This window comes from Cryptotermes secundus, unplaced genomic scaffold (assembly GCF_002891405.2).
Source record: "Cryptotermes secundus unplaced genomic scaffold, Csec_1.0 scaffold468, whole genome shotgun sequence".
NCBI classification, from domain to species: Eukaryota; Metazoa; Arthropoda; class Insecta; order Blattodea; family Kalotermitidae; genus Cryptotermes; species Cryptotermes secundus.
In genome coordinates, this window is record NW_019721526.1 from 2606799 (window position 1) to 2618456 (window position 11658).

Sequence of the window (11658 nt, forward strand, 5' to 3'; positions counted from 1 at the left end):
TATTGTTATTGTTATTGTTGTTATTATTATTATTATTATTATTATTATTATTATTATTATTATTATTATTAATGGGGTGAGACTGAAGCCAGTATTGGCCTATTGTACCAGTCCCAGATGATATATGATAGTGATTATGGAGCAATTGTGGAGTGAAGGTTGGTAAGGGAATCCGAAGTACTCAGAGAAAAACTGCCCCAGTTCCACTTTATCCATCACAAATCCCACATAACCTGACCTGGGCTTGAACATGGGCTGCCATGGTGGGAAGCCAGCGACTAACCACCTGAGCTATGGCCCGGCCTAAGTCAACCATTACTAAAAACAGAAAACCAGTGTTACAGCACTCTGCATAATTTGAGGTTCCACACAAAATACTCCCTGAAATAAATCCCTGCTCTACCAAATCCACTGATTATCCTACTTGGATTTGGAGGTTTGGCACTTGAGTTGGTGCATAACAGAAGGTGTCAGTACCTCAGTTACTATAATTTGCATTTTGGTCAAATCTTAACTTCACATCATGTATAAATTAGGAATATTATTACAGTGCTACATTTAGGCCTGCTTGGTAAATATGATGATGTTTCTTGGAACAACAAATACTGGTAAGTCTGTAAATAATTTTAATAGACAAAGTTTTCTTTGTCACTTAAGTGTTTTAATAGACTCTTAAAAAATTCTACATGTTTAAAATCTGAAAACATATTAGATTTCATGCTTTATGTTTTCATAAAAAGACATGAACATAAATTCTCTTATCTGTTATGAAACTGAAGCATGTTAATGCCTCAATTTTCTCAGGCCTCTGCCCTTCTTGTCCATTTCTTATTATTATCTTTCCCTTCTCATTTCCTTTTGGCCCCTCCCCCTTATTCTTCCACTTTTGTTAATTATCAATTAATTACAGTGAAACGGAAAGGGCTGTGAAGAAAGCATTTATGACCCAGTCACCATGAGAGACTGAGGAAAGCCACAAAAATATCACTTAGTATATCTGGAGCTTCAGCTGACATCTAAATCAAATACATCCTAGTGTGTTATCACATTAGCTAACCTATTCATTAACAAAGAACTTACCATTCTTAGGACATGCAGAACATAAGCAACCTATATTGCACAAAAGCACAAACAATTTCAGGATCACTGAAATGAGATGTAGATATCAGAAGAAGCATGTAGACTTTGTTAATAACATAACCATATGCTGTTTTTCTGCTTCATAAGGTTCTCTTTATGCTGACTTATGTGCAAACATTACTTATGCACAGTCATCTTGGCTCCTTGTTGATAGGTACCTCCAACATCTGGATCAGTGCCAGTTTCTCTGAAATCAGCTGGCTCGGCAGAGTCGCTCAATTCATTTGACTCCTTCATAAGAACCTGTTTAAGTTGACTTAAGAAGGTAGAATCATGCAACCTTCACCTGTACATAGTGTCCCACAGCCATCTTGGCTCCTTGTTGATAGGTACATCCATCATGTGGATCTGTGCAAGCTTTTCTGCAACCAACTGGCTCAGCACAGGGTCACTCAGTTCATTTGTCCTTAAAGGCCGAGCCTGCCACAAGAATACACTTAAGCTTTAACAATCTTTCATTTACTTAAGTTGAGTGAGACAATTAGCATGGATCTGGGAAAGGAAATGTATTCATATTTTGGCTGGAAGGCCTTGTGGGATGAAAGCTTGAGAGAACTTAGGTGCATATTGGAGGGTTACACTGTACTGTTCCACCTGGTCAGCAGCATTCTACATATATGCCGAGTGTGCATGTGCCAAAATCATAGTTTTGTGTTGAGCCGTGCTAAGCTTTAGCTCGCTCACGATGATGTCATCATCTTTCCTGTGACGGATTCCATCCCCACTATGCGGTATCCTGACGTCAGTCACGTGGTCCCAGGTACCCTCTCGTGAAGGGGAGAATTGTACAGTGCAGTCGCTTAGACCAAGTCGACTTGGAAGGTTGTTTACTAGCCAGCAGGTTTGTGGTGGAAAATATTGGTTTCGGCTGGGGCTGTTCTAAATTCCCTTTGGTGTTATCTGCTGGCCGGTAAGGACTGCCCGCGGTCGCAAGCCGTTGCTGGAACGCTTGCGACGCGCGTATTGGTTTTGGTTTGGTTTTTAGTCTCAGAATTTAGACTTGCGTTTGTATGGCCGGAGNAGCCAGTAACGATTGCGCGGTGCCCTTCCTCTTCGTAAGGCTAATAATATAATAGTAGAAAAGAGGAGAGGAAGCGGAAGGGCGCGGTGCAGTGTATTTTAGTTTTTACATTTTTACAACTTCTTTATTACATCTGTCACAACACAACTAATATCAAGATCAGTGCCTAGAGCCAAAACTAGGCTAGTTGTGTTGTGATGTTTGTAATAAAGAAGTTGTATATTATAACACAACAGGATGCATGAAATGAAAATTTACATTTTTAGTCTAGTCTCTCATAATTCTGAGGAGAGGATATATGAAAAGATAAGTTAGGAAAATAAAATACTCCAAGAGAAAGGCTCCTCAGACTGAGGGTCTTGAAGGGCAGAATGTCAGGAATATCTATACTTCTGACAGGTGTTAACAAGAAAATGGTGAACTTTACATACTGTGGGGCTTCACATGTTGTACTGTTTGTGTAAGATTGTTGGGGTGATTGAATGGTTTCATAAAATGTGGGGAAATTCGTGTCTAGCTAAGCAACTATCAGCCTCTCAAGAAGACTCTAGTTTCGTAAAGTTATTTTTTACTGTTAATAATGAGAAGGAAAAGGCAAGTGGCTTGCATAGAATATACAGCATACAATGTTTGGCCGGAAAATCTCAAAGGAGATGACTTGTGAGACCTAGGGTTAGGCCAAAGGAGAGACCCAATATTATAGCCCTTAATGAAACAGCTTGTGAAGCCGTGAACAGTGTTCAGCTGGGTCATGACTGTGTCTAACAGCAGAGTTTTGGGAAGAGAGTAAGGAACTTGCAGGTTCCATAATATCAAGGAATATCTTGACTGGCTGGACTCACAGGTATATATTCCTCTAGGCGCCCTCCTGGGAACACCCCGAGCAAACGAGGTCCTCGTTGGCTCTCTGACAGCATTGTGAAGATGACTGCCTCTGTGACAAGTCCCTCCAGGGCTCGCTCGCCATGGAGTTGCCCATAGAATCGCAGCAGGACCCGTGATGGCTCCCCTTGTACCGAAGGACAACCAGCAGGCAGCGAACAATAGTACAGTAGGTTGCTCAAGCCGCCACTGCAACACGGTTATCATAGTAGTGTCATACATTCATGTGTCTGGCTACCCTTATGGCGGGGGTGGGGTGACAAGTGGGCAGCAACACCATTACCAGAGATAAACTGCAGCCTTGAATGCGATATTGGTAAATCTGAATTGTTTGCATGTGGGGTTATAACTGAAAACCAATTTTTAAGGAAATGGTCTTTGTTCAAGGTTTCTATGAGAATATTTCATCACCAGAAAGGTTTGTGGCAGCAAGCCCGAAGAGTCTGAGATTGCCTGTTTTCGGATAATCTGCCGACAGCAAACACCAGTTCGAGAAACAGTCGTAATCTAATGCACATTCTCATCACTTGATTATACGGGGAAAAAGTTACAAATAAAATAAAATATTGACCAATATTATTTGAAACATGAGACTAGAGCCACTGCTCTACTGAAACAGTGTTTTACTAGTATGAGATATATGTGGTAGGTGTCATTAAGTTCGTGGAATGTGGTTTTATCGCATCATACTATTACAAGTTATTCACATACACTTACACAGATCCACATCGACCCTCAAAATAGTTGCTGTTGGCCGATATGCAAGTCTGCCAACGTTGATACTCGTATAGCTGCCGAAAACATTGCTGAAACATATTGGCAGGAATTGTGGCAATGACCACCTCCTTGGATGACTGAAATCTATGACCACATAGCTTTGCTTTCAAGCGGTGAAAGAGAAATAAATCGCACGATGCGAGATCAGGTGAGTACGGAGGGTGTGGCAAAACTGTGACCTGTTGCCTTGTCAGTTCCTCTTGGACAAGAACATAGCGATGTGCAGGGGCGTTGTCGTGTAACAACAGCCAATTCTTCCCACGCCAAATGTTCCACTAGGGGATTTGCCTAGTTTTTGGCAGAACTTGATGTTTGCCCGTTGTTCAAACTGTCGCATTTTCGATTTCCGCCACTTGCATTAAACTGCAGTTCACAATAGAGGTTGTAGTTCTACTTACACTGTTTGCACACAACTGTCTCTTGCTGTGACGAGAGACGAACCGACAGGGCATCATATTGTGCCTCAACCTATCCGCTGTAGTGCACTGCAACGACGCTTTGCGGCAGTTCCACGAAATTATTGACTGTGGTAGTATATCAACCCGTATTGTGAATATATTAGGTATATGCGATGAGTTAAAACAATAAAGTGATTACCTTGGGGAAATAAATTTTAAAGTAAGGCAAAATTACAAAACGGAAGAAAGTAAAACTATCACCTTAACAGACCGTGGAGGCCCATAGGGTTGTGAGATGCTGAGGCTCCCGCATTTTCTAGACAATCGGTTCGCAGATGGCGGCAAGGTTGCCAGCCTTACGCGCCGGTCGCCCTTTACCCCCAGGAATATTCCTGGTACACATTTCTGTTAGAGGCTGAGTCGGCCCCCGGGCCATAGTGCGTCTGGAAGGATTAGGTCAATTGAAAAAACCTCATCGGGATTCGATCCCGCGACCTTCCTGCTTGTAGCATAGTGCCTCAACCAACTACGCTACCGCGAGGCAACATTACGATATACGTAACAAAGCAGCTAGAGCTAGAAACATGGTGTTTAATTCTGCACATTCAGAAAATGACTGTCCGCCGCTTTAAAAGCACACCTAACAGAATGGAGTAACGGCAACACTCTGAACGTGTATTCGGGAGATGCTCTTTTCAGTTTTCAGTCGGGACACCTTCTATAGTAATTGAAGCTTATCGTTGTATTTTTTGGCCAGTCCATGCAAATTGTGAATAGTATGTCTGTCAGGTCACGACCAACCTTCTCCAAATCATTCCTAATTGATCGTTCACCATCAATTCTACAATTCGATGCAGAAAAATAGTTCAGATACTGACAAAATAAGCGGCAACCTAAGAACGTCATTTGTTTGAATCGTCGGCAATTTGAGTTGTTCCTCACAGCGGCCGATCTCTGGCTGTAACACTGCAAGTATCTGAATGCCGACCAGGCAACTATGAATACGGCACGATTATAAATAATAGCTCACTATAAGCGAATGTACATCAAGCACTCGGTTGCATGAACACAAACATTCTTTTTTTAGGTCGGACGTTTCAGCAATCTGAAACCACTAACCAGCATCTTGCAAATTGATCCCCCCTATATGGGATGGATGAAATGATCCTGACCCTTCCCTTAGTACGGAACCCCGAGGATGTCCCGACAATCTGTTGTAGACGAGGAGAATATTAACTCACCGAAAGAATCGCCCTACAAGAATGATTTAGTAAGCTGTCTGTATGCGAAAGAACTGAAGCAATAAAAAAGACTAAATTGCAAATACGGAAGGGTTGGAAAGGCCTCTATAAAAATAGCATTAACGGGCAAAAGAAGCCACAGAAGTGGATGATACAAAGACCCGTGAAGAATGGAGATCAATATGTCTCAGACTGAACCATCGGAAGAAAGCTGCGTTCACTGTTACTACACATTTTCTAACTCCATAGGTGGTGAGTGTTGGGGGCATGCAGCTTTTGTGCTCAGACTTCAGACGCATGGATAGAAACTGATGACTGTGAGGAGTATTTTTTAGAGTATTTATAATGTATGTGCCCGATGCCCCAACCTCCGGTCACATATCTTATAAATTTGACTTTATCGCTCCTTCCTTTGCCCAGACTTTCCATGTCGCCACTTCGGTGTGTATAGCTGCTCCCAAGCCCCTGTTACCATGACCGTAACAAGGCGGTTACAGGCGTCGCGGCCTCTCAGAATAGCTGAGAGGTACTCTGTGTTTCCAGCCAAAAGCAGCTGCCTGTCTTTAGGCATATACCTCACTTTCCTGATAACGATATCTTGTGCAGTAATTCTCTTCCAGGCGCCTCTCAAGTATTCGCGGCACAACTGATGCGCCCTCTCGCAGATATCGGCGTCCAGTGGCGTCAAAGGAGTTGTGCGCACTGCAAGCTCATCGGGATTGCTGTACACCTGTAAATAAATAAGACAGGGCATTACGTTGAGGTGCGTCATGATGCTGACAATGTTAGGTTAGTAAAGTAAAAATGTTTTACTCTTTAATAATTAAAGGTCCATTTGCAAATGGACCCCTCACCCCCACCCTCCGATAACAAGGATAACTAACTTCATGGAGCTGAGTCCTCCTTCAGAAGCCGCCAATTGTGCAGCTACTGAAGAACTTCTCAACATTCAGTGGAATACGAAGGTTCATATACTGTGTTCACAAGATCCCTCCATTGGTCCCTATCCTGAGCCAGATCAGTCTAGTCCATACCACCCCATTCTATAACTCTAAGATTCAGTTTAACATTGTTCACCCACCTACGTCTTGGTCTTCCTAATGGTCTCCTTCCTTCTGGCTTTGCTACTAAAATCCTATATACATTCCTGTTTTCCGTCATTCGTACTACATGTTCTGCCTATCTCATCCTCCTTGGCTTCATTATAATTATATTTGGCGAGGAGTACAAGCTGGGCGTTTATCCAAAGAATCCGTCTAGGTCCGAGGCCCTTTGTGACATTTCGTAAAAACCTTATTTCCCACGGTGAGGAGTTGTAGCCCCACGCCGAACCCCCAAGCTGGAGGACCGTCCCTTGTCGGCTGTCCACGACTGCTTATTCAATATATCGCAGTTACCCTCCATATCTGTGTTTGTGAGAGAGGGGGGAGATGCTTATGCCCGGGGGGGTGTAGGATGAGTCACAATTGAGACCCTACTTTTCATTCCTCACCCTTTCCCCCACCCACCCCACCCCATCTTTCGCCAGGTGGTCCGCTGATGAGAAGTTGTGTTTGTCGGATGCTGTTTGTTTCCGGCCTGTGACGTACATTTAACGAACGACAATGAAGCATCCCAATGCTACTGGGAATTTCCACAGACAACATAAAACTATGATTTTAGATATTATGAACAGGAAAATGCAGCTAAAGCTATGTCCTAGGCATACACTGCTACGGAGCTAGAGGCCGCTTGAATACGGTATAAACCAGTGATAAGCAGTTTCAGGAACATTGTTGATTGAAAACTACGTGTATGTAACAAATGTTCACTGCTGCCTCAAAGCTAACCCGAAATATTCCTCACATTCTCGTTAAGAGAAATACGTTACTATATTGCTTCAGAATTTTTAACAATTATTGACCTTAATAAAAATAATATTGTAGGGAAATTTTCACATTGGTCGCCGTGTTCGAAAAAATACCTCTCACGGACCGAATCCTGCCTCTGGGCCATAGTTTTTCGCGGTCTTCCTCAGTCCTTCCAGGGAAATACCGGAGTGGTACGTCAATTATGTCACGACGGCTTCCATCCATAACCTTTGCAATTCATCACCCAGCGGTTTTCCTGCCATTCGTTGCTGTACGTGGTATAGTCGGAGGCACTTGCTATGTTGTGAAATAAACCAGAAATGAGTAAAAATAAAGTACATGATAGTGGGGCTACTTTAAGAGGTACTTAGGTCTTTAATCTCCTTTGAAACACCCTCTTTAAAAATGTTTTATACCTTCAAGTTTCGCACCCAAAAATATTCTGTAATAGTAAAATGAATACAGTTACCAGTCAACCAACATATGTTTTCCCGTGGCCAGAATGCAGACATGTTGTGATTAGTAACGCGTGGTAATACCGGCAGAAGCCAAGCCATCGTCTGATTTCCCATGTCTTCTTTCCTCTCTACGTTTCCTGACTCTGTCGTCAGAAGCACATATCAACAGAACAACAGTACCTCACTGACCCCGTCCTTAGTTCTTAACTCGCTGTGTAACATTAGAGATGGTAAAGCAAGAGAAAAGGTGTATGAGAGAGTGGATGTATATATCCACTTTTCTTGACCTCGGCACTAGTTGGAGGTGAGTGGTTAGCTTCACGTCCCTGCCGCATTACACCCGAGGAAGAACTCCCGGTACCCATTGGATAGGAGGTTGGATGAACCCCAGAGCCGGTCTGGACGACGTGGCGAAGAGAGAATTCTTGATACTACCAGGACTCGAACACCAACCCCTCAGTCGTCCAGCCCGTATTCAGTCGCTGTAATACAGTCTACGCTATCCCGGCTCCTATACAGATAGTAATGTATGTAAAAATACTTTTCAGTTTGAATTGAAACTGGCTTTGTTAGTTCGGATTTCTTCATATACATAATTCTTTCAGCCCAGCATTTGTCAGCAGCAGTAGTCATAGCTAATTTCGTCTTATTCCTCACAGTTCCATCGGCGGTAGGTTGGCGCGTTCCTCTGTCTGCATGCGAACTGACGTACTCGTTGATAACATCTCGAATGACCAGACCAGAAGGCCATCTACACGTTCATGGCCGATATTATTGTAGCACCGAAGTCGCGTGGTCTGATTCGAAGTCCGGGGTCCTGACCCGGACATAGCACGCGACTGATCAGCTCACTGCGCCCCAAACCGATTGGATAAGCTGACACGTGGCTGTAACGTCACACATATGAGGACGAGTACAGGGTAAAATAGACGTTATCAGAAGTGAGCGATATTACTGTGGGATGTGACGAACTCTTTGCTAAGCTGTGACAGCTGAGGCAGTAAAACCAACGGCTACTGACTTGATAACTGGAGCACATTCGTTACCGCCTTCAGGCCGAATATGGGTTCCATTTAGCCTTCTGTCCGTACAGTACCAATGTCTAGAACGAGTGGAGCGGCACCTCCGTTCATCAGATATACACGTATACCATGCTGCTGTGAGGGAGGAAAAATGTTACCCTTCTCTACGCATGATCGAAATGCATTCTTAAAAGTAATTAATTGTTGATAGTTGTTTCGAATGAATTACTCGGTCCTCCAGATTATGGGGTTGGGACTTCACTCTACTTAGTCTACAGAAGTTTCATGAGTAGACCCCCTCCAAACCACCCTTTAGCTGTTTCCCTCTGTTCCCCCCCAGTCCACTCCGTTCACAAGGGTGTAACAACCTTTTCTAGCTACAAGCGCTTTGTGCTTGCTGGTATATGCAAGATGCTGTGGAGAATATTTTGACTCAAGTGGAAGTAGCAGCAGATTGTTGACAATTACATAACGATGAACTTATAATTCATAAAGTATACCCTCCACGATCATTGTTACGATGAGCAGATCAAGGCGTATAAGATGGGCGGGCTATGTAGCACGTATGGGAGAGACTAGAAGGGCGTACGAAATTTTGTTCGGGAATCCTTGAGGGAGAAAGCCTCTTGGAAGACCTAGGCTTGTATGGAAGGCTAATATGAAAGTAAATCTTAAGGAAACGGAGTTGTTCATTTCCTTCAGGACAGGGTCCCGTAGCGGGCCTTTATGAGCTCGGTAATGGACCATGGAGTTCCGAAAGGGCGGAGAGTTTCTTGAGTAGCCGACCGACAAGCGACAAGCAGCTGGTACATGGAGTGTGCCTATATTTAAGCTTCTGAAGTAACAGCTTTAGGCAGCTGCTTGTCGCTTGTCGGTTCGTCTTCTCTTTCAGTTCATTCCTGCCATTGAGCACCACTCCATTTTGATAGCTCACTTGTAACTCTCTGTGAACATTACCAACATGACGGCCCTAGAGTTTACAAGCCGGGAACAAGGCTGGTCCTATTTGATATGGACAAGTGATGGGCAACCCGCTGCCCACCAGACCTCCCGGTACGCCCACGAGTGAATTGCGCTGACGGAAGAATAAAAAGAGTTTAAAAAAAGCATTCCCAAAATACTTCAGAGAAATATGCACGCACTATTAAACGTTTAAAGAACAACATTACTCTAATTTAAACTAGAGCAGAAATTGTGAACACATGGTTATGATATATAAAATGTACAGCAAGGTCACATAGGCATGTACCGTTGTTGTAACATTTGTGTCAACAGTTCTTCATTATATTCTGTGCGTGAACTTGACCTCTTTCTTCTGCTAGAGCTATTTGTCCTTTGGTAGCTCGAAGTGTAGTAATATTAACTTCACTGTCGAAATGCTGGCTTCCAGAATTTTTGAATTGTTGTGACGGCTTTAAAGTTCGCTTGAAGTGAAGTAATATTAGTCTCATTGTATAAATGCTGACTATCGCTCACTAGTGTTTGGCAATGTTGAAATTTATTCAGTCGTATGTTTTCCATATTGTTGTGTACGTCACTACTATGTAAATTTGCCCGTCGATCGCAACAATTCTACTTTTCCGATAAATAATTGATAGGCTGGATTGTCGATAAAATCAGTTTTAGAAGATGTTATTTTCCATGCTTTCTCTTTCTCCACGCAGCAGCAGCTATGGTTGGTCCTGACCGTCATCGACTTTACCTGCAGTGTCCTGCAGGGACTCCTTTTAATTTCCTTGTTTCTCCATTTCGAGCTCTATGTTCAATTGTCATAAGCTTTTATTGTTTCGATGCTTTCCTCAGTACAAGCATGCAAACGCCGGATCAATACCTCTTGTCCCACTGTACTTCCAGTAATTCCTGCAGCTGATATAAGCTACCGTTAGTTGTTGCAAGGTATCTGAAGGGAATGAGAGAAATCTCTCCAATCACATTAGCCGTTCATCAGCCGGATCTAAACCGACAGCTTGCGAAAACAACCTACTCAGTCTTGAACGTTGTAGAAGGTATCGAAATGTGTGTACATTTTTCTTAATATCATAGTGAACATTAATGGAATGTTTACCCATTCTTCAGCCGCCTCTGTGATCTAGTGGTCAGAGTTCCTGCCTACAGATCCAGAGATCCCGGGTTCGATTCCCGGCGCTACCAGATTTTCTGAGAACGGGGTCCACTCAGCCTCGTGAGGATAATTGAGGAGCTATTTCAAGGAAATAACGGATCCGGTCTAAAAAACCGAGATTAACGGCCGTGGGGATCCGTTGCGCTGACCACGTGACACCCTCCATCCGCCAAAGTTGGCACTAACTTCGCCGACAAGCGGCGGTCGCTCGGTCAGTATAGTTCGCTTGCGAACTACACGCCACGGAGTTTATCCATTCTGCTGCTACAAATTTATGCTCAATGCTATTTATAAGCTTGTTTCTTTAGTCAACAAATGACAATAAATCTGACGGCAGTATCCTTGTCTGTGAAAGAATACCTTAGGTTTACTAATCGTACAGGCAGGCCTGGATGGACGCGAGATCAACTAACCTGGTCCGTGTCTATCAGGGAGGTCTCGTGAGGCGGAGCCGCTTCTCCGTCGAACCTTTCCATGTGATGCGATGCCTCTTCTTCCTGTGAACAAGGGTTCAGTTCATTGGTTTGCTAATTTTTCTGAACGTCTGTATACAGGCTGTAGATTATGTCAGATAGTAGCTTACAGGTATGATATTTCTAAAAGTTATCATAGTTCACTGATATGTTGGGATTTTGGACTTTATCCATCGTCCTGGTTTTTAAGATAACAAATAAAAACACGACGTTTCGGAAACTGGATCTGTTTCCGTCCTCAGGTGAAGGAAAACACCTATTCAGTTGGGTCCGT

General features: G+C 43.3%; 1 protein-coding gene and 1 long non-coding RNA gene across 4 annotated transcripts in view; one reads left to right on the top strand and one right to left on the bottom strand.

Annotated features, from left to right (window-relative positions):
- LOC111875552 (choline/ethanolamine kinase) overlaps nt 1–11658 on the bottom strand; it is a 33280-nt gene that overhangs the window by 13690 nt on the left and 7932 nt on the right. For both annotated transcript variants that reach the window (XM_023871889.2, XM_023871890.2), the window contains exons 2-5: nt 11325–11408; nt 6035–6189; nt 3004–3232; nt 1427–1560 (exon numbers count right to left, since the gene is read on the bottom strand). In XM_023871889.2, the coding sequence (XP_023727657.1) occupies nt 1427–1560; nt 3004–3232; nt 6035–6189; nt 11325–11408 (602 nt within the window). The remainder of the gene's footprint in view (nt 1–1426; nt 1561–3003; nt 3233–6034; nt 6190–11324; nt 11409–11658) is intronic.
- LOC111875553 overlaps nt 1–11658 on the top strand; it is a 39397-nt gene that overhangs the window by 11189 nt on the left and 16550 nt on the right. The window contains exon 3 of one of the 2 annotated variants that reach the window (XR_002844743.1): nt 3022–3108. The exons of the other annotated variant lie outside the window; for it this stretch is intronic. This is a non-coding gene — a long non-coding RNA (uncharacterized LOC111875553). Of the gene's footprint in view, nt 1–3021; nt 3109–11658 lie in introns of those variants that run through there. 2 annotated transcript variants of the gene reach the window in all.